General features: G+C 36.0%; 2 protein-coding genes and 1 pseudogene across 4 annotated transcripts; all 3 read left to right on the forward strand.

Annotated features, from left to right (window-relative positions):
* The first annotated feature begins 662 nt into the window (after positions 1 to 662).
* On the forward strand, positions 663 to 4679 carry LOC114182235 (TMV resistance protein N-like; annotated as a pseudogene). The gene is made up of 4 exons (XR_014994544.1): positions 663 to 1352; positions 1504 to 2608; positions 2696 to 3875; positions 3965 to 4679. The product of XR_014994544.1 is annotated as a TMV resistance protein N-like (transcript).
* Positions 4680 to 5053: 374 nt separating this feature from the next.
* Positions 5054 to 9110, forward strand: LOC114182221 (disease resistance protein Roq1-like). Of its 2 annotated transcripts, XM_028069039.2 has the most exons (5): positions 5055 to 5586; positions 5694 to 6804; positions 6966 to 7250; positions 7650 to 8438; positions 8519 to 9110. In XM_028069039.2, the coding sequence occupies exons 1-5, from the start codon at positions 5120 to 5122 to the stop codon at positions 8981 to 8983; spliced, it is 3117 nt and encodes a 1038-aa protein (XP_027924840.1). In that variant the 5' UTR covers positions 5055 to 5119; the 3' UTR covers positions 8984 to 9110. The 2 variants fall into 2 exon arrangements, with proteins under 2 accessions (XP_085528626.1, XP_027924840.1); XM_085672500.1 differs by lacking the exon at positions 6966 to 7250 and having other exon boundaries at positions 5054 to 5586.
* Positions 9111 to 14774: 5664 nt separating this feature from the next.
* On the forward strand, positions 14775 to 23586 carry LOC114182237 (disease resistance protein Roq1-like). Its single transcript, XM_085672504.1, has 6 exons — positions 14775 to 15424; positions 15771 to 16151; positions 20957 to 21683; positions 21837 to 22127; positions 22226 to 22753; positions 22896 to 23586. Exons 1-6 carry the CDS (start codon positions 14967 to 14969, stop codon positions 23499 to 23501), a joined length of 2991 nt encoding a protein of 996 aa, XP_085528630.1. The 5' UTR covers positions 14775 to 14966; the 3' UTR covers positions 23502 to 23586.
* Positions 23587 to 23757: the final 171 nt, after the last annotated feature.

The following is a 23757-nucleotide window of genomic DNA, read 5'->3' on the forward strand; positions in this document are numbered from 1 at the left end:
CTGCAAGCGGTACTGCAGAAAAAGAAGCAGTTGTGCTGCAAGCGGTGTTGCAGAGGAAGAATTTATCAACTTGTCTCAAGTGAGGTTTTGATGTTCAAGTCAGTAGAAAAATAGATCAACTTCACGGTTTAGTAACTTGTATAGATGCTCCGACACGCCTCATAAATGCCGTGTCTCGTGTCCGACACGTATCGGACATCGACACTCGTAGAATACTTGTAGGACACACTATGTCTAATCTGAAAGATATTTTTTTATCTTTGACATGGTTTTGATGATTAAAATAAGGAACAAATCTTATTCTATCACTACTTTTCGCATATTGGATATTAGATAGATAGATTGAATTCATTTTTGTGTTGGTTGACAATGTGTTAGTTGACCATTTCAAACTTAACATGTATATACACGACGTGTCCTATGTTTTTTCAATTTAGCCGTATCTCCGTGTCTGTATCCGTGTTGTATCCGTACTCGTGTCCGTAACTGGGCAACATAACTCTGAATTACAGGGATGCTGGGACTTTAGAGTAGCCTGAAAGATTCAATTTATGGTCCAATGTTTCTCTATCTATAGACTTGTATAATTTATGCATAAAGGATAAGGTCAACGATTTTGGCTAATTCAATGAAATTTATATTGTTGTTGAACTATATACTACTTCAAAAGGTATAAGAAAACATGCATTAGTATATAATTTATACCAGAAGGACGGTGGATCCAGAAGATTAATACATTTGAAAACAATTTTGTTATTGATTGCAGGATCAAGCTTAGTTGAATTGATTATTTTATGTTAATCAAAGTTTCAATTGAAACAAAGTGATTTTCCGTTATTGATTTTGGATCCCATTCTCCATCCATACTCATAGTAGCCTTTCTTCATGGCTTTGCGATCATGTTCCTCTTCCTTCATCTATGAGGTGTTTCTCAGTTTCAGAGGGGAAGACACACGTCACGGTTTCACTGGCAATCTCTACAAAGCCCTTGATGACAAGGGAATCCACACTTTCATTGATGATGAGGAGCTTCAGAGCGGAGAGGAAATAACACCTGCACTTTTGAATGCAATTGAAGAGTCCAGGATTGGCATCACTGTGCTCTCTAAAGACTATGCTTCATCATCATTTTGCTTAGATGAACTTACAACCATCCTTGAATGCAGGATGAAAGGGCTTTTGGTTATACCAGTCTTTTATATGGTGGACCCTTCAGATGTAAGACAACAGAAAAGTACTTATGGGGAAGCATTGGCTAAGCATCAGAAAAGATTCAAACCTGAAAAGTTGCAGAAATGGAAGATGGCTCTCCGTCAAGTGGCTGATCTCTCAGGCTATCATTTCAAACATGGGTACTTCTCTTACTATTCATACTACTTTGTAATTTATTTATATGGTTAGTTTTACTTGTCTAACGATTTAACTTGAAATTCTGAAAAGAAAAGAAATACTTGTTAACTTTGTCAATTGATATACATATAATTTAACTTTTTGTTTGAACAGAAATGAATATGAACACGAGTTTATTGGGAGGATTGTTGAGCGGGTCTCTAGGGAGATTAACAGTGTTCATTTACCTGTTGATGATTATGTAGTTGGACTGGAGTCAAAAGTCCAAGAGGTAAAGAAGCTTTTGGATTTAGGATCTCATGATGGTGTTGTGATAGGGATCCATGGAATGGGTGGGATAGGAAAAACAACACTTGCTCTAGCAGTTCATAATTTGATTGCTGAAAATTTTAAAGAATCATATTTTCTTCAAGATGTTAGAGAAGAATCAGACAAAAATGGGCTAAAGCACCTCCAAAGCATTCTTCTTTCAAAAATGTTTAGAGAGAAGAATATCATCTTAACAAGTTGGCAAGAAGGAGCATCAATGATACAGCAGAGGCTGAGGCGAAAGAAGGTTCTCTTGATTCTAGATGATGTTGACAAGCTTGAGCAATTAAATGCATTTGTTGGCAGATCAAATTGGTTTGGTCCCGGCAGCAGAGTCATCATTACCACTCGGGACCAACATCTTCTGACATCTTATGACGTTAAAAGAACTTATGAGGTGAAAAAATTGAAGAATTATGATGCTCTTCAGTTACTAACATGGAAAACTTTTAAAACGGGAATGGCTGATCCAAGTTATGAAGAGGTCTTGCATCGTGCAGTAACTTATGCTTCAGGCCTTCCATTGGCCTTGGAAGTAATAGGTTCCAACTTGGTTGGAAAAAGTGTAGAAGAATGGGAGTCTGCTATTGAGCATTACAAAAGAATTCCTAGTGATGAAATCCTAAAGATACTTAAAGTAAGCTTTGATACTTTGGGTAGAGAAGAGAAGAATGTTTTTCTTGACATAGCTTGTTGCTTGAAAGGATGTAAATTGGCAGAGATTGAGCATATGTTTCGTGCTCTTTATGATGACAGCATGAAATATCATATTGGTGTGTTGGTTGAAAAATCTCTCATAAAGATTAGTCAGCGTAGAACGGTTGAAATGCACGACTTGATTCAGGACATGAGTAGAAGAATTGAGCAGCAAGAATCACCTAAAGAGCCAGGAAAATGCAAGAGACTATGGTTACCAAAAGATATAATTCAAGTTTTAAAATACAACACGGTAAGTGATGTCTTTTTCTTTTATCATATGTTCATATCATAGTTACATAAAATGAACTTTTTAATTTGTGCCTCTTTGCATTAACAGGGAACTTGGAAAATTGAGATCATATGTCTAGATATCTCCATATCTGAGAGAGAAGAAACGATATACTGGAATGGAAATGCCTTCAGAAAGATGAAAAACCTTAAAATACTTATCATAAGAAATGGTAAATTTTCCGAAGGTCCCAATTATTTTCCAGAGAGTTTGAGAGTACTGGAATGGCATGGATACCCTTCAAATTGTTTACCATCAAATTTTGATACGACCAAACTTGTGATATGCAAGTTACCTCACAATCCTTTTACGTCATTTAGGTTCCATGGTTCATCAAAGGCAAGTTTAGAGAATAAATTCTTTATCTTGTGAAGTGATAAATACAATTCAAATGTATTCAATCGGTTCTTATTTTTTTTCTCCATTATTTTCTTTGCAGAACTTCAATCTAACCGTCTTGAATTTTGACAAGTGCAATTATTTAACACAGATACCAAACTTGTCTGATCTATTAAATTTGGAAGTACTTTCATTTGAAAAGTGTACGAGTTTACTAGCAGTTCACGACTCAATTGGTTTTCTAAATAAACTCAAAATATTGAAAGCTGAAGGTTGCACCAAGCTCAGTAGATTTCCACCTCTCAACTTGACCTCTCTTGAAGAACTTGAACTTTCATACTGTTCAAGTCTGGAAAATTTTCCAGAAATATTAGGAAAGATGGGAAACATAAGGGAACTTAGTTTGTTTGAACTTCCCATAAAAGAATTGCCAGTTTCATTTCATAATCTTATTGGACTCCAAGAGTTAGCGATACAGTGTGATTTTGTTCAGTTAGGCAGCATTGCCTTGACGCCCGAACTGCCTGATTTTAGAGTATATAAAGGTAAAGGATGGCAATGGGTAAAATCAGAAGAGGGTGAAGAAAAAGTGGGTTCAATGGTATCTCCAAAGATGCATAAGTTTTGGGTTTTATCTTGCAACTTGAATGATGATTTTTTTTCAGCATGTTTCAAGCAGTTAGCTCAAGTGAGTGATTTACGGCTAAGGGAAAGTAATGTCACATTCCTTCCGGAATGCATCAAAGAATTTCACAGCCTATCTTCTCTCGATGTGAATGATTGCAAGCATCTTCAGGAAATTAGAGGGGTTCCACCAAATTTGAAATATTTCAGGGCAATAAACTGTATATCCTTGACTTCCACGGGTTCAAGCATGCTGTTAAATCAGGTTTTGTAGTGTTTTTAATGAATTTGATTTGATTTGATTTGATAAGATGTTGTTCATTTAATGAATTCTTGATAAATTGCGATTAACAGCATCTTCACGAGGCTGGAGGAACTGACTTTATCTTCCCAGGAGGAACTATTCCAGAGTGGTTCCATAAACAAAGGAAGGGAACTTCAATTTCTTTCTGGTTTCGTAAGAAATTCCCTGCCAAAGTTCTTTGTCTTCTTATTGCACCTGTACTGGGTGATAACATAATAGGATTGGTTAGACACATGATGTTGATCAATGGAAAAGTTAAAAAACAATATTTGCTACATTATCTGAATAGAGAAGTGAAGAAGATGGAGTTGGATTATACACATCTCTTTGATCTACGACAATCACATTTCTCCCCTGATGATGATCTGATGGAGGAAGTGTCTTTAGAAAAGGAATGGAATCATGTGGAGATCACATATGAAGGCTTGATACAGAGCTCCCTTATTAAGATAATCGGAATCCATGTTGTGAAAGAGGAAAACAGCAGCATGGAGGACATTCGATATGATGATCCTTACGCAATCACAAAACCATTTATCATAAAATACACAGCTTTAATGTTGACATTCATATTTTTTACTGGTTCTTTTCTGTTGTTCTCTTACTTTTAATTTTATATTTTATCTGCAAGCATCACAAACAATCCAACCTATGTATCACCTCTCTATTTAGTTTTGCATTGTAATTTTCCTTTCCAATTCCAAAACTGAGATGGACTTTTGTTTTTGAACATGCACGGATCCCTGAACTCTATTTAGTTTTGCATTGTAATTTTGTTTTCCAATTCCAATAGTTTGAGATCATTAGGAATGAATATGACTTGGATCAAACAAATCAATTTAAACTCAACTGTTTGGATTGGGAATTCAATTATCAAAGGCGAAAATCAAGTGAACCGACCCAAGTTAATTAATTATGTCATTTTATAATTTATAATCTTTATAAATGAACGTTAACACGTGGATCATTATGTGTGGCTATTGTTTGCATTGACCAACATATGTGAGGCAAATCAGAAAGATCCAAACAAAGATATTTTCCAAACGTTTCACGCACTTTAACGTACAACCGGACCCACGCTAATTATTGTTTGGCACTTTATTACTCTACTTTACACTTTACTCTTCTCATGTCATATTTATTCAAAGTTTGATTCCACTTACAGTTCCAACAAGCTAACAATTATCACTCCAGACTTTGATCTAATGGCAACTCCAAGTTCCCGTAGATTCACGTACGATGTGTTCCTCAGCTTTAGAGGGGAAGACACGCGTTACGATTTCACAGGTAATCTGTACAAATCTCTGTGTGACAGGGGAATTCACACTTTCATCGATAATGAGGAGCTTCAGAGTGGAGAGAAAATCACAGCAGCACTTGTGAAGGCAATTGAAGAGTCTAGGATTGCCATCGTTGTGCTCTCTCACAACTATGCTTCTTCCTCCTTCTGCTTGGATGAACTTGCAGCCATCCTTGACTGCAAGAATAAAGGGCTACTTGTTATACCCGTATTTTATAAGGTGGACCCTTCATATGTGAGACACCAGAAAGGCAGTTATGGAGAAGCATTGACTAAGCGTCAGAGAAGGTTCGAAGATACACAGAAGGTGCAGAAATGGGAGGCAGCTCTGCGTCAAGTAGCTAACTTGTCTGGCGATCATTTCAAAGAAGGGTACACCACCTTACCAATCTTTTTATTTTTTAAATTCTATTGGATCATGTTTTACTTTATGACACTTAACCATTTGAAAATTAATAAATCTTTAATGTTTGGAACAGAGATGAGTACCAGTACGAGTTTATTGGGAGAATTATTGAACGGGTTTCCAGGGAAATTAATCGTGCTCCTTTACATGTTGCGGATTACCCAGTTGGCCTACTGTCACAGGTGCTGGAAGTCAAGGAACTTTTGGATGTTGGATCTGATGATGTTCACATGATAGGGATCCATGGAATGGGCGGGTTAGGAAAAACAACACTTTCTGTAGCAGTGTATAATTTGATTGCTGATGATTTTGACAGTTCATGCTTTCTTCAAAATGTAAGAGAAGAATCAAAGAAACATGGTTTAAAACACCTCCAGACCATCCTTCTTTCGAAAATACTTGGAGAGAAGGACATCAACTTAGCTAGTGAACATGAAGGAATTTCAATGATACAACAAAGGTTGCAGCGAAAGAAGGTTCTCTTGATTCTTGATGACGTTGACAAGTGGAAGCAGTTACAGGCACTTGCAGGAAGATCTGATTGGTTTGGCCCCGGCAGCAGAATTATCATTACCACTCGGGACCAACAACTGCTAAAATCTCATGAGATTGAAAGAACTTATGAGGTGGAAAAATTGAATAGGAATGATTCTCTTCAATTGCTTAAATGGAAAGCTTTCAAAAAGGAACAAGTTGATCCAAGTTACGTGGAGGTCTTGGATGATGTAGTAACATATGCTTCTGGCCTTCCATTGGCTTTGGAAGTAATTGGTTCCAACCTGTTAGCAAAAAGTGTGGAAGAGTGGAAATCTGCTATCAATCAATATAAAAGAATTCCTAGCAATCAAATCCTAGAGATACTTAAAGTAAGCTTTGAGGATCTAGAGAGTGAAGAGAAGAGTGTTTTTCTTGACATAGCTTGTTGCTTCAAAGGATATATATTAAGAGAGGTAGAAGATATTCTTGGAGCTATTTATGATGACTGCATGAAACATCATATCAGTGTGTTGGTTGACAAATCTCTCATAAAGGTAAAGAATGATTGGTGGAGTAAAGTTGAAATACACGACCTGATTGAGGAAATGGGTAGACAAATTGACCGACAAGAATCACCTGAAGGGTCAGGGAAGCGCAGGAGAATATTGTTACCTAAAGATTTAATTCAAGTTTTAAAGGGGAACACAGTAAGTGAAACTCATGGATGACTAGTTTTGTTTCTCAAATTGATATATTTTTCTTTTTAATCATTTATCTCTATCCTAGTTATTTTTGTCTAGATGATTTGCAATTTCTCTGGATTTGTTACATAAAACTAGTTGATATGTGTGCTTCTTTGCATTAACAGGGAACTAGCATTATTGAGATCCTAAGTCTTGATATCTCGATATACATGGGAAAAGAAACACTGGATTGGAATGCATTTGGAAATATGAAAAACCTAAAAGTACTTATTATTAGAAATTTCGGAATTTCTGGAGGTCCCAATTGTTTTCCAGAAAGTTTGAGAGTACTGAAATGGGATGGATACCCTTCAAATTGTTTTCCATCAAATTTTGACCCGAACAAACTTCTGATATGCAAGTTAGCATTTGGTCGTTTTACGTCATTTAAATTCCCTGACTCATCAAAGGCAAGTTATGGAATATATTCCTCATCTTGTAAGTTTATGGAAATACGAACTAAAGTCTCTATTGCTTCCTACAACTTCATTATTTTTTTAATTGTTTTGAAATTTCTATTGCCTCATGCGACTTCTTTGTTGTATTATTCTGAAGTCACTGTTGTGAAGTACGACTTTAGTATGAATATTTTCTAATTTCCTGAGATCGTATTCTGGTGATACAATTTTTTATTGGTGAAGTGGTATGAGTTTGGTATCACTTCCCGTATCAGTAATTTTTTTCAAAGTTTCCTATTTTCGTAATTAAAAAAGGAAATATCTCGTTTGTGTAAAAAAGCCAAATTTGTAAATACAGTTCCAATTTATTCATTATGTTCTTATTTCTTTTTCCCATTATTTTCTTTGCAGAAGTTCGAGAATCTAACCGAATTGAATTTTGACGACTGCAATCTTTTAGAACAGATACCTGACGTATCTGATCTGCCAAACTTGGAGAAGCTTTCATTTCAATGGTGTGGGAGTTTAGTTTCAGTTCACAACTCAGTTGGTTTTCTGACTAAACTCAAAATACTAATAGCTGAAAGATGCGAGAAGCTAAGGAGATTTCCGCCTCTCAACTTGACTTCTCTTGAAACACTAGAACTTTCGCATTGTTTAAGTCTTGAGAATTTTCCAGAAATATTGGGAAAGATGGGAAACATAAGGAAACTTAGTTTGCGTAGACTTCCCATCAAAGAATTACCAGATTCATTTCAAAATCTTACTGGACTGCAAGAGTTAGAATTGAACTGTGATTTTATTCAGTTAAGTGGCAATGTCTTGACGCCCGAACTGACTAGCCTCTGCGTTGTTACTTTCAAGGAGTGGAAATGGGTAAAATCAAAAGAGGGTGAAGAAGATGTGGGCTCAACAGTATCTTCAAATGTACAATCATTTTGGGGTTCTTACAACCTGGATGATGATTTTTTTTCAGCAGTTTTCCCTCAGTTGGCTCAAGTAAAACAGTTGTGGCTGGTTAGAAGTAATGTCTCATTCCTTCCTGAATGCATGAAAGAATTCCACCACCTGAATGATCTTGGTGTGAGTTTTTGCAAGTATCTAAAGGAAATCAGAGGGATTCCACCAAACTTGAGAAAGTTCAGGGCAGTAGAGTGTAGATCATTGACTTCCTCGAGTTCAAGCATTCTGTTAAATAAGGTTTTTGTCTTGTTTTTAATGAATTTGATTTGATAATATACTCTTGATTTACTGAATTGTTGATGAATTGTGACTAGCAGCAACTTCATGAGGCTGGAAAGACTGATTTTATCTTTCAAGGAGGAAGTATCCCAAGCTGGTTCGATAAACAAAGTCGGGGACCTTCAATTTCTTTCTGGTTTCGTAATAAATTTCCCGCCAAAGTTGTTAGTCTTGTTATTTTAGCTTTACAGCGGCCTCAATTTGCGGAAACAGTTAGACCCATGGTGTTAATCAACGGCGAATATCGAGGCTCTTATGATTATAGTTATTATTTGAAGAGAGAAGAGGGGATTGTGGAATTGGATCATGTGTACCTCTTTGATCTACGAGTGACACCTTTTCGTGATGATCTGACGGAAATGCCTTTAGAAGAAGAGTGGAAGCATGTGGAGGTTACGTACGAAGGTATGTATGATACCTCACTCATCAAAGCAATGGGAATCCATGTAGTCAAAACGGAAAGGACGAGCATGGAGGATATTAGATATGATATTCCTTTTTAGCTTTTCTTCTTTTCTTCTTTCGCTTTATGTCAGCTCTCATTTTATTTACAACTCTCATCACAACTCTCTTTGGGTTTACATTGTAAAACATATATTTCCAAAATCCTTCATGACTTCGTGCTTTCAATCTTTCTGGTTTTAAGCGTTTTTCTTTTCAATCTAGTTATTTAAATTATTAATTTTTCTAATCAACCAAATTGTGAACCTCTTAACTTTTCTTTGGGAACATTCCTTGATAGTAAGGAGAAATGACATTACAAAAGTTAATCTCGTGCTAAGTGTGAGTAATTTTGTTCTCCTAAAATTGTACTTCATATAGGATATGTATTGTGTTTTTAATTTCTATAAAGCATAAAAAATATTTCATACAAAAAAGTAGACAAAGTTCCACCCAAAATTTACATGTTATGACAAGAGGCTTTTATTAAATATTATTTTAGTTTGTCAAAGATTGAAAAATGATTATACGTTAGCATGAACAAGGACTCAAGCTCCTATGGTGTTCCTGCTATTATTTAACGCGTTGCAGTAGTATAACTGGACATTTTTACTTCACGACTCTGTTTTATGACCCACAAAGATATTAAAATTTAAGTAATATATATAATCAAAGGTAAAAGTTAGTGAAATGAAATACCAAAATTGTTTTTCACATGTGTTCCCAATGTTCTTTCGATCCTTTCCATTTAGTAAGAATTAGGGATGTTAGGTGTGTATTCCTAGCAAATATTCCCACATTAAGTTTAATAGGCAAACGCTCCTCATATCTCAAGTCACAAGAAGACCTTTTCTTCTCTTATTAGTAGAACTTGTTAATTAAGTATAAAATTAAGAAATAATATCTTATTATATATGTAATAACTTACTACACATTTGAACGAACAAACATAAATAACTAACCAATGTGATGGAGTATTGATGAGATTTGACTAAGTCTTGATCCAAATTTTTCCCACTCATCAAGGATTTCAACTATAAAACCACTTGAAAATGACACTCTAGCATTTTTGGCCAGCAAGGGTGTTTTTTTTTTTTTCTCACCACTGGCCATAAATCTACTTCACTTTAAAATTTTATATTCAAATAATAAAAATAGAAATTGGTACATTAAAAACAAAAATTATGCATAGAAAAACATTAATATCTAAAACTTTGAAATTAAAACAATTTCGCTTTTTAAAAAATTGAGTTTATTACTCTTTAATATCTTAAAGCACAACAACTAAAATTGCAGCAAAATCATGTTCGTACTCTATTTATTTATTATGTTTTGAAAAGGCATCCTGTGTCTACAATGTTGTTGCAAAGAGGCCATAAAAGTGTTTGGAGGAGATATAAGGTGCGACAGGTCCCACGCATGTTTCATATTTATTTCATAGTTTGATTCCACTCAGTATGAACACGCTCAGCATTATCCCTCTAAACTTTGTTCCAATGGCGACTCAAAGATTCGGATATGATGTGTTCCTAAGCTTCAGAGGGGAAGACACGCGTTATGGTTTCACTGGCAATCTCTACAAAGCTCTGCGTGACAGGGGAATTCACGCTTTCATCGATGATGAGGAACTTCAGCGTGGAGATGAAATCACAGCAGCACTTATGAAAGCAATTGAAGAGTCTAGGATTGCCATCGTTGTGCTCTCTACAAACTATGCTTCTTCCTCCTTCTGCTTGAATGAGCTTGCAACAATCCTACACTGCCAGACCAAAGGATTGTTGGTTATACCGCTCTTTTATAAGGTCAACTTCTGATGTTAGACATCACAGAGGTTGTTATGGAGAAGCATTGAATAAGCATCAGATAATGTTTAAAGATAAGGAGAAGTTGCAGAATGTAAACTAGTGAACCAGGAAAAGAATGTTGTGTCATTGTTTTCATCCTTTGTTATTATGATTAGTTTAATTCTATGGTGAATGGAATTATTATGAAATCATTTTTTAGTTTAATGGACATGTTGTCAGAGAAATTGGAATTCCACATCTAAAGTCTAAAACAAATCAGCTGTCATGTAATACAAAGACATTCATCTTAAATAGCCATACAAGTAAACACAAACTATGTGTGATCAAACTCAGGAGTGAATTAGCATCATGGTTAGGGCTTGACAAAATGATTTATAGTTATGTAAGTGGACACTATTCTTAAGGACTTAAATGTGGTACGCTATGCAGGTGGGCTTCGTGAACATGAAATTGGGGTAGCTCCTATAAATAGAGGTGTCTCTTCTCTAGTTTCTATGCTCTGAAAATATTTTTGAACTACACTGCAAAATGAGTACAAACTATATTGTATAAGAAGTGAAATCTTTGAATACCACTAACAATACATGCAAACATCACTTTTAGAATATCACTAACAATAAGTATTTTAAGGCTTTTCATCTCTATGAAAGCGTCTCCATCCCATTCTACTACTTGGATGTCGGATATGGGGAAATCCAGAAAGATAATTTTGATTTCACTAGTTCCCTATTATAGCAAAATGCACGAATCAACCACAATACAAATATATGTAAGACATTAATTATTGAGAAAATTTTAAAGATTGTAAGAAAAAAGACTACTGTGATGAAAAAATTCAATAGACAGAAAATAGATGAAACAAAACCATTCACAAGTCAGTCACTCACCTAGTGGTCTTTCAGAACCTGAATTATATATTCCTGTAACCATAATCTCCTGCGCTTCCCTGGCTCTCTCGGTGATTGCTGATGGTCAGTTTTCTTTACACATGTCCTCAATCAAGTAATGAACTCTAACTCTTTCATCATGAATGGCTAGCTACTTCTTTCGGTGCCATCTTCAAATTCTCCATGTTATGTTCCTCAAGAAGCCTTTTCTCTAGTCTGGCCATTGCTTCTCCATAACTTCGTTGTTGGTGTCTGACATGACAAGGAGGCACCTTGTAAAAGACAAGCAACACCAAGAGTCCATTCCTGTTGGGTTTTTAATAAACTAGCCATTATGGGTAACTAGCTGTTGTAAGAAATTAGCCGTTGTGAGTAGTTAATGCACTAGCCGTTTATAGCTGTTTTATAGCTGTTTTGAGTACTAACGGTCAAGTATATAAATTGTATCGTGTATTGTATGAGACAACAAGAAGAGATGAATAAAGTTTTTTTTCACAAAGTAGAGGGTTGGTTTCAAGAATGACTGCAAGTTCATCTAAACAGACTTTAAGTTCTGGTGTTATTACCTTTCCACTCTGAATGCCCTCATCATCAATGAAAACGTGGATTCCCATGTCATGAAGAGCTTTGTGGAGATAGCCAGTAAAACCTTGGCGCGTGTCTGAGCCTCTGAAATTCAGGAACACATCGTAGCTGAATGCTTGGGAAAGTGATATTATAGCCATTAACGACAAAGTTTTAGTTGCACTCTTGGACCAAACTTCAACAAATATGCATTTATTTATTACATAACCATGTAACATTGGAGCTATGTTTACTCTATTTATTAAAATTCCTGGACCAAACTTCAACGGATATGCACTTATTTATTACATAACTATGTAACATTGGAGCCATGTTTAGTTTAGTTAGTAACACTCTTGGACCAACCTTCAATGAATATGCACTTATTTATTACATAACTATGTAACATTGGAGCCATGTGTTATTAACACTCCTTGACCAACCTTCAATGAAAATGCACTTATTTATTATGTAACTATGTTGCATTGGAGCCATGTTTGGTTTAAAAAATAATTCACACCTTCCTGATTTAGTGGTCCAAAGTCAAGAGCCTGCAAGGACGGAGTTTTCAAGAATATAACTTCACAATCCCTTGCGTTAAGGCTATTACAAGACTATTGTATTATGTGAAATGAAAATGAACAATAGTTTTTTTTTTTTTTTTTGGGATATTCCATATTTCTCACTTTCTACTATACTGAACATTTGACAGTTTTTTTTCCCTCTCTTTCAAATCTGCAATTTGCATGACTTATCATTATGGTCTAGATGCAGTCATCAAGATATGAAAGGCATTTATTTTATCTTACACTATTTTTTCTTTCTTTCACAGCTTATTCCAACAAACCAACGTATGATTTGGAAATGAATAGGGATTATTTATTTATTGAGAGAAGTTTCATCCGCGTAAATTGAGTAATGTGTGAGATATAAGGAAAGATGGGAAACATAAGGGAACTTTCTTTGTAGAACTTCCCATAGAAGAATTCCCAGTTTCATTTCCTAATCTTACTGGGTTCAAGCATATTGTTAAATCTGGTTTTGCCTTTATTTCAATTTCTCTCTGGTTTCGTGATAAATTCCCTCCCAAAGTTCTTTGTCTTATTATGTTGCTGTACTACAGGTTCATATGACTATAAAATTGGATAGACTATAGAATAAGAGTGGAAGCATGTGGAGATTACATTCCAAGATTTGTTTCATACCTAATTCATCAAAGCAATGGAAATCCGTGTAGTTAAAACGGAAAGAAGGACATTCCATATGATAATCCTCACACCACCACAATAGTGTGTGGCCATACAACTGTTTTTTTTTACCTTTTCTTTTTTTTATTAGCTCTCATCTTATTGGCTTGATTTTTAAATCATGCTAAATTTGAGAATTCTAATAAATTTTTATTATTTATATTAAGTATTTAATAAATTTATATTTTCTATTAATAAAGAAGTGATATTATTATCTTGCAACTGATCAGTCTTGCCAGTAAAGATCGGTCCAAGATCGATTTTGTCAATCAGTTCAAAAGTGTATTAGTCGGTCTTGTCAATCAATACGTGAAATAAACCCAAAGATATATTAATCACTTTTTGGTATGATATATCGACTAAAAGGGTGTATGTACCATAAAAAGGTATATACATAACTCTTTTGGTCTTTTTTAATTATTTCTTTTATCATAATGATGTACCACAATTTTAAGAATTGACAAAAAAAGTGAAGACCTATTTTCCAAAAGTGAACACAATTGCTTACACAAATGGGTGATGATAGGTCCCACGCACTTCACTCTCATAATTTCATATTTGTTCAAAGTTTGATTCCACTTACAGTTCCAACGTGCTAAAAATTATCACTATTTTTTCTTTCTTTCACCGCTTATTGCAACAAAACATCCTATGATTTGGAAATTAATACGGATTAATAATTTATATTTGATTTCTCTTATTTTTATTAAGGTGGCTTTCACTGTTTTCATTTAAAAATCTTAATTAAATAAGGGTAGAAGCAAGGTTTCTTCTTCAGTTTAATATACAACATAGTTCCAGCTGCTATAGTTTATTGCACAAAATTGGCAATGGAGGCAGAAGGCGAAGACGTTACACTATGACATGGAAAAAATAAACATACGATGCTTCGTAGGAAACTCGAATGTTCATCCGCGTGAGAACCAGGTACAAAGAAAAGGAACATTTTAAGAGCAAATTGGGTAAAGTATGAGATGTCCTCGTAATTTTGGATTAAGAAAAAAAAAATCATAATTATAACTTTTAAATTGATTGAAAATTATTCATAAATCATGAAATAATAAACGTATAGTCATCCTTAGAATACACGGGAGTGAGAGTAAGGAGAGAAGAGACAGTGATTGAAAAAAAAAGTAAATGAAAAAAAAATTAACAATTAAGTTGAGCATACCACTAATGTAGAAATAAATTTAATATTACAGGAAATATAGTTGTGAAAAACATCACTACAAATATCCAATTAAGAAATGAAAATTAAGTGAAACAACCAACACAGTTAATTATGTGGTTTTAAGTGTATAATGTTTATAAAATGAACCACAATTCTAAGCATTGACCCAAAAGTGAAGTAAACTAGAAAGAGAGGAAAAACATTATTTTTCAAAAGTTTCACGCGTTTAATGTTCGCAAGATCACACGTTGATTATGGTTTGGTACATCCCTTTACATTACACTTTACTCTTGTAATTTCATATTTATTCGAAGTTTGATTGCATTTACAGTCCCAACACGCTTATTATTATCACTCTAAACTTTGTTCCAATGGCGACTCCAAGATTCCGATATGATGTGTTCCTCAGCTTTAGAGGGGAAGACACGCGTCATGGTTTCACTGGCAATCTCTACAAAGCTCTTTGTAACAGGGGAATTCATACTTTCATCGATGATGAGGATCTTCAGAGAGGGGAGGAAATCACACCATCACTTCGAAAGGCAATTGAAGAGTCTAGGATTGCCATAGTTGTGCTCTCTCAAAACTATGCTTCTTCCTCCTTCTGCTTGGATGAACTCGCAACCATCCTTCACTGCCACACCCAAGGACACTTGGTTTTACCGGTCTTCTATAAGGTTCAACCTTCTGATGTCAGACACCAGAGAGGTAGTTATGGAGAAGAATTAACTAAACATCAGAGAAGGTTCAAAGATAAGGAAAAGTTGCAGAAATGGAAGATGGCTCTGCGTCAAGTAGCTGATTTGTCTGGCTATCATTTCAAAGACGCGTACACCACCTTACCATAACTTTCTTGGATTAAGTTTTACTTCTCTAATGATTTAACGTTAAAATTCTTGTTAACCTTTACCGTACAAATTATTTTCTGTTCTATCCTGTCAGATTCAATTTAATGACAAACCTTTTAGTGGAAAAAGTTAGTTGAATGGTAAGAAGTAGAGATATTTATTTTTTTCAGATTTACATATGTACCGTGCGTATTAATTAGAAAGAAACATTTTGCAACTTCACAAAAACCTTCTTCTCTGTTTTTTATTTTTCTGGTTTTAAAACAAATTACAATTTTCTGATTTCATAAAAAATTTAACTTCACTAACCCTTTTTGTTTGAAATAGTGATGGATACGAATACAAGTTTATTGAGAGTGTTGTGGACCGGGTCTGCCACAAGATTAATCCTGCTCGTTTACATGTTGCGGATTACCCTGTTGGACTAGGGCCACAAGTGCTGGAACTAAAAAAGCTTCTAAACGTTGAATGTGGTGATGGATTCCACATGATAGGGATCCATGGAATGGGTGGCGTAGGAAAAACAACCCTCGCTTTAGCACTTTATAATTTGATTGCTGACTATTTTGATAGTTCTTGTTTTGTTCAAAACGTGAGAGAGAAATCAAAAAAGCATGGGCTGGAACACCTCCAAAGCATTATTCTTTCGAACCTACTTGGAGCGAAGGACATCAACTTAACAAGTGAGCATCAAGGGATTTCAATGATACAACTGTTGCAATATAATTCAAGCTCATATGTGCACACGTAAGAAGCAGAATAAAAGTCAGAGAAAATTAGTGACCTTGTTGGAAGACTTTGTCAAAAGTCTGTTGCAGGTTTTTCGGCTATTAGTTAGGAGCAATTTAAGATTCAGTTTTTAAGTTATTCTTAGCACCACTAATGTAGGATTGTTAGACGTGGTTAGTGGAGATAGTTAGCCAAGTTTTTTTTATATATAAACATTGTATTGTTCAGCATTTTAAGAAAAAGTGTGTGTGAGGAGAACAAAAATAAAGTAAGCTCTCTCTCTTTTATTATTCTGTCATCTGGTTCTATAATCTTCCTCCTCTAAATATCCAACATTTTGGTATCAAGAGCTATCCGGGTTCATATCCAGGGAATTGTTGAGTGAGAAGAGAGAGCACTCAAACACAAGGATAAACACGGTTGGAGAGAGTGAAAAGGGTGTTCATAATGCAGAACAATGGATCTGGAGCCACTTCACAATTGCCTATCTTTAAAGGCATAAATTATCAGTTTTGGAGCTTGAAAATGAAAACATTATTCAAGTCTTAAGAACTGTGGAGTTTTGTTGAAGAAGGATTTGATGATGCTCAATCTCCAGAACCTGATCAGCAATTGAAAGAAAAGAGAAAGAAAGATTCCAAGGCATTATTTTTGATACAACAGGCCTTGGATGATGGAATCTTTCCCAGAATTGCTTCAGCAACCACATCCAAGATGGCATGGGATACTCTAAAGCAAGAGTATCTAGGTGACAAGAAGGTGATTACAGTGAGGTTGCAATCACTAAGGAGAGAGTTTGAAACAGCTCTAATGACGGACAAAGAATCTGTCCAAGAATACCTGTCACGTGTATCCACTGTGGTACAACAAATGCGGTCATATGGAGAAACAATGACCAATGAGCATGTGGTTGGAAAAGTTCTAAGAAGTCTCACAAGCAAATATGACCATGTTGTAGCAGCCATTGAAGAGTCAAAGGACATGGCAGATTACACCTTTGATGAACTCATGGGATCCTTGCAAGCTCATGAGGAGAGGCTCAATAGAAATGGTGAGAAGAAGGAAGAGAAGGCATTCCATGTGAAAGGAGATTCCTCAAACAGGGAAAAGACAGGGCAATTCAGTGGAAGAGGTAGAGGAAGAGCTGGCTCTAGAGGAAGGGGCCGTGGAAGAGGACAAAATAAGGAAGGAAAAGAGCAATCATATAAGGGTCCACTCAAATGTTACTATTGCAAGAAGCCAGGCCACAAAGAAGCTAGCTGCTGGAAGAAGGAGGAGGATGAACAAAAGGGTGATCAAAAATCCAATTTTGTGGAGAATGAGCAAAAGTTGTTTTTAGCACAAAGTGCAGCTGGAAATGATGCAGGAGGTGGCGTGTGGTATGTTGACAGTGGATGTTCCAACCATATGTCAAGTGCCAAGTCTATGTTCAGAGAACTGAATGAATCTTTGAAGAGCAAGGTGAGGCTTGGAGATGGAAAGCAACTTGAAGTGGAAGGAAGAGGCACGATTGCAATCAAAACGGAGCAAGGAAACACCAAGCTATTATATGATGTGCAGTATGTGCCAAATTTGGCTCACAATTTGCTGAGTGTGGGTCAATTAATCAATTCTGGATATTCAGTATTGTTTGAGAATGATTTTTGTTTGATTTGTGATAAGAAATCCAAAGAAGTTGTAGTAAAGATTGTTATGGGGAGAAACAGAATGTTCCCTCTTGATTTATCTGGCAATATGAGCAAAGCACTGACAGTTAGAGGAGATGATGATGCCAAGCTGTGGCATTTGAGGTATGGCCATTTGAATGTGCAGGGACTGAAGCTTCTAAGTTCCAAAGACATGGTGCAAGGGCTGCCTGAAATTGGTGAGCTTGAATTGTGTGAAGGATGCTTATATGGAAAACAGTCAAAAGGACCATTTCCTAATGGCAGAGCTTGGAGAGCAAGTGAAAGTTTGGAGCTGCTGCATGCTGATCTCTGTGGACCAATGCAGACAGTTTCTCTTGGTGGAAGTAGGTATTTCTTGCTCATAACTGATGACTACAGTAGAATGAGTTGGGTCTACTTTCTAAAGGCTAAGTCTGAAGCCTTTGAAAACTTTAAGATTTTTAAGGCTATGGTTGAGAAACAATCTGGTCTATGTGTGAAAGCCTTAAGAACAGATCGTGGTGGCGAATTCTTGTCAAATGAATTCATCACATTTTGTGAGGAGCATGGAATAAGAAGAGAATTGACTGCACCATATACTCCAGAGCAAAACGGAGTAGCTGAGAGAAAGAACAGAACTGTTGTAGAGATGGCAAGAAGCATGCTCAAAGCTAGAGGTGTACCAAACAACTTTTGGTGTGAAGCTGTAGCTACTGCAGTGTACATCCTAAATGTCTCTCCTACAAAGGTAGTCATGAATATGACACCATTTGAAGCATGGAGAGGAAAAAAACCATGAGTAAGTCATTTAAGAGTTTTCGGTTGTACAGCTTATGCTTTAGTTGATTTAAGATCTAAACTAGATGATAAATCTATGAAATGTGTATTCATTGGGTATGCTACTCAATCCAAGGCATATAGACTGTATAACCCTCTTACTGGCAAGATTGTGGTCAGTAGGAACGTTGTATTTAATGAGAATGCAGGCTGGAATTGGAAGCAAAGAGATAGTTGTGACAGTATTCAGCAGAAAATAGTAGGGACTGATTGCTCAGAGGAAGACGTAACTGTGCCATCAAATGACCAGCAATCTTCAAGTCCTCCTACACCAGTATCATCTTCAATTCACAGCTCATCATCTTCTTCAAGTCCTTCATCATCACGTTCATCAGATGATTCAGCACCGAGAAAATACAGGACTCTTGTTGACTTGTATGCAAACTGCAACTTTGCACTGATGGCTGCAGATCCAACCAGTTTTGATGAAGCTAAAGATGAAGTTGAATGGCAGGATGCAATGAACGAGGAAATCAGGTCCATTCAAAAGAATGAGACTTGGAAATTGGTTGATCTTCCTGAAGGAAAGAATGTTATTGGACTTAAGTGGGTATTCAGAACTAAGTTCAATACAGATGGTAGTATTCTAAAGCACAAAGCAAGATTGGTGGCAAAAGGGTATGCACAGCAAGAAGGAATCGATTTTGAGGAGACATTCTCACCAGTGGCAAGATTTGAAACTGTAAGAGTAGTATTAGCTTTGGCTGCCCAATGGAAATTGAAGGTGTTTCAGCTTGACGTAAAATCTGCATTTCTCAATGGAGACTTACAAGAAGAAGTTTTTGTTGAGCAACCACTCGGCTTTGTCAAAGATGGTGAAGAAGGCAAGGTTTACAAGCTGCAAAAGGCACTTTATGGACTGAAACAGGCTCCAAGAGCCTGGTACACCAAGATTGACTCATTCTTTCTTCAAAATCAGTTTGAGAGAAGTCAGAATGAGCCAACTCTCTATGTGAAAAAGGAAGGCATGAATGGATTCATTATTGTCTGTCTTTATGTGGACGACATCATCTACTTTAGCTCCTCTCAGAAGCTGCTAAATGAGTTCAAAGCATCAATGATGAAGCGATTTGAGATGACAGACTTGGGACTGCTTCAGTATTTCTTGGGTCTAGAAGTAAGGCAAGGAGAAAATGGAATATTTCTGTGCCAGAGGAAGTATGCAGAGGATTTACTGAAAAAATTTTCAATGGAAAAATGTGAAACTGTCAACACTCCTATGAATCCAAATGAGAAACTGCAGAAGGAGGATGGCACAGGAAAAGCTGATGAAAAGCTGTTCAGAAGTTTAGTAGGAGGTCTGAATTATCTCACTCACACACGTCCTGACATTGCTTATAGTGTAAGTGTGGTATCCAGATACATGCACTCTCTAACAAAGCAACAACTAGGTGCAGCAAAAAGGATTCTAAAGTATGTTGCAGGATCAACTCGTTTTGGAATCCTATATGAACATGTAAATGAGTTCAAGTTAGTTAGCTACACAGACAGTGACTGGGCAGGCAGTTTGGATGACAGGAAAAGTACCTCAGGGTCAGTTTTCAGTTTAGGCTCAGGAGCTATTACTTGGAGCTCAAAGAAGCAGGACACCGTGGCTCTATCATCATCTGAAGCAGAATATGTAGCTGCTGGTGCAGCAGCAAGACAAGCTGTTTGGCTTAGAAAGTTGTTGAAAGATTTATGTTGTGAGCAGGAAGGAGCAACTGAGATATGGTGTGATAACAGGTCTGCGATTGCTATGACAAGAAACCCAGCATTTCACGCAAGAACCAAGCATATTGAAGTTCAGCATCATTTCATAAGGAAGCTTGTGTCAGATGAAACAATCGCTCTAAGATTCTGCAGCACAAATATCCAAAATGCAGATCTGTTCACCAAGGCTTTAGCTCAAACCAAACATCAGTTCTTTATGGAGAAAATTGGTATGTATGAGTTTGAATTAAGGGGAGGTGTTGCAATATAATTCAAGCTCATATGTGCACACGTAAGAAGCAGAATAAAAGTCAGAGAAAATTAGTGACCTTGTTGGAAGACTTTGTCAAAAGTCTGTTGCAGGTTTTTCGGCTATTAGTTAGGAGCAATTTAAGATTCAGTTTTTAAGTTATTCTTAGCACCACTAATGTAGGATTGTTAGACGTGGTTAGTGGAGATAGTTAGCCAAGTTTTTTTTATATATAAACATTGTATTGTTCAGCATTTTAAGAAAAAGTGTGTGTGAGGAGAACAAAAATAAAGTAAGCTCTCTCTCTTTTATTATTCTGTCATCTGGTTCTATAATCTTCCTCCTCTAAATATCCAACAACAACAAAGGTTGCAACGAAAGAAGGTTCTGTTGATTCTTGATGACGTTGACAGGTGCGAGCAGTTACAGGCTCTGACGGGAAGCCCTGATTGGTTTGGTCCCGGCAGCAGAGTCATCATCACAACTAGAGATACACAACTGCTTGCATCTCATCAGGTCAAAGGAACATATGAGGTCGACACATTGGATGCAAAGGACGCTCTTCAATTGCTTACATGGAAAGCTTTCAAAACAGAACAGGTTGATCCAAGTTACATGGAGGTGTTGAATGATGTAGTAACTTATGCTTCTGGCCTTCCATTGGCTTTGGAAGTAATTGGTTCCAATCTGTTTGCAAAAAGTGTGGAACAGTGGAAATCTGCTATCAATCAATATAAAAGAATTCCTAACAATAAAATCCAAGAGATTCTTAAAGTAAGCTTCGATGCTTTAGAGGAAGAAGAGAAGTGTGTTTTTCTTGACATTGCTTGTTGCTTCGAAGGATATGAACTGACAAAGGTTGAGGTTATGCTTCGTGCTCTCTACGATGACTGCATGAAATATCATATTGGGGTGTTGGTTCAAAAATCTCTCATTAAGATTAATTACCCTGGTATAATTGTAATGCATGATTTAATTGGGGACATGGGTAAACAAATTGACCAGAGAGAATCATCGAAAAAGCCAGGAAAGGGCAGGAGATTATGGTTACCTAAAGATATAATTCAAGTTTTAATGGACAACACAGTAAGTGAGACTCATAGATGATTGGTTTTGTTTCTCAAATTGATATATTTTTCTTTTTAATCATATATCTCTTTCGTAGTTTTTCTTTTTCTAGATTATTTACAATTTCTACTGACAAAACTAGTTGATTTGTGTGGCTCTTTTCATTAACAGGGAACTAGCGAAACTGAAATCCTATGCCTGGATTTGTCTATATCTGAGAAAGAAGAAACGCTAGAATGGAATGCCAACGCCTTCAGGAGGATGAAAAACCTTAAAATACTTATCATTAGAAATGGGAAATTTTCCAAAGGTCCCAATTATTTTCCAGAAAGTTTGAGAATACTGGAATGGCATGGATACCCTTCAAATTGTTTACCTTCAAATTCTCATCCAAACAAACTTGTGACATGCAAGTTGCCTAACAGTTCTTTTACGTCATTTGGGTTCAATGGTTCATCAAAGGCAAGTTTAGAGAATAAATTCTGTCTTGTAAATTGATAAATACATTTTTAAATTATTCATATTGTTCTTATTCTTTCTTCCCATTATTTTCTTTGCAGAAGTTCAAGAATTTAACCGAATTGAACTTTGACAATTGCAAAATTTTAACACGGATACCTGACGTATCTGATCTCCCAAATCTGGAGAAACTTTCCTTTGAACGGTGTGAGAGAGTAATTGCAGTTGACGACTCAATTGGTTTTTTGAATAAACTTAAAATATTGAAAGCTCAACACTGCACGAAGCTTAGGAGATTTCCACCTCTCAACTTGCCCTCTCTTAAAGTACTTCAACTTTCACATTGTTACAGTCTTGAGAATTTTCCAGAAATATTAGGAAAGATGGGAAACATAAGGGAACCTTTTTTGTTTAAAGTTGGCATAGAAGAGTTGCCAGTTTCATTTCAACATCTTACCGGACTCCATGAGTTATACGCGGAATGTGATTTTCTTCAGTTAAATAGCAGTGTCTTGACGTCTTCGTTGACTGGTTTTTTCGCTAATGGATGCAAGGAGTGGAAATGGATAAATTCAAAAGATGGTGAAGAAGTGGGCTCAAGGGTATCTTCAACTCTACGTTCGTTTGAGGTTAAGCATTGTGACCTGAATGATGATATTTTTTCTTAAGTTCAAGCATGTTCTTAAATCAGGTTTTTGTCTTGTTTTTAATGAATTTGATTTGATAATCTATAGTTCATTTAATGAATTTTCAATGAACTGTGGCTTGCAGCAACTTCACGAGGCTGGAAAGACTGATTTTGTGCTTCCAGGAGGAAGTATTCCCGAGTGGTTGGATAAAGAAAGCTGGGGACCTTCAATTTCTTTCTGGTTTCGTAATCAATTCCCTCCCAAAGTCCTTTGTTTCTTTATTGCATCTGTACGGAATGATATCATTTATCACTTGGTTAGACCCGTGGTGTTAATCAATGGCAAAGTTCAAGGATATAAAGCTGGTTATTATATGCATGAGGTAATGGCGGAATTGGATCATATGCAGCTCTTTGATCTACATGTGTTACCGTTCTCTGAAGATCTGATGAAAATGGCTTCAGAAAAGGAGTGGAAGCATGTGGAGATTACATACCAAGGTTTGCTTATTAACTCATTCATCAAAGCAATGGGAATCCATATAGTCAAATCGGAAAGAAGGGGCATGGAGGACATTAGATATGATGATCCTAACACCACCACAAAAGTGTGGCCATGCAACTTCTCTGTAACTTTTCTTCCTTTCTTTTTTCGCTTTTTGTTTGCTCTCATTTTATTTTTGACATTGTTGATCCATTTGGATTTTGTAAATCTTTCATCACTTTGCGTTTTCAATCTCAGGTTTTAGCCTTTTTCTTAGGGTAGCATTGGTTTTTTTGTACACCCAGTTGACACTATGCGTTTATTAATGTCATTGCACAGTGAATTTTTTATTTTTTGTTTTAAAAAATCTTGTGGGCTTATGTGTTTTGAGTAGGAAAATTGTTTACAATAAAATCTCAGAAACTATAATTTGTCTTGAGTAAACTATAATTGTTCTTAATTATTGCAATGTCGTAGAAGATTCAAACAAATCAATATGTTAAAGTGGTCTAGAAATGGAT

The sequence above is a fragment of the Vigna unguiculata genome, chromosome 4 (genome assembly GCF_037176805.1).
Source record: "Vigna unguiculata cultivar grain cowpea cultivar isolate G323 ecotype 2 chromosome 4, ASM3717680v1, whole genome shotgun sequence".
NCBI classification, from domain to species: domain Eukaryota; kingdom Viridiplantae; phylum Streptophyta; class Magnoliopsida; order Fabales; family Fabaceae; genus Vigna; species Vigna unguiculata.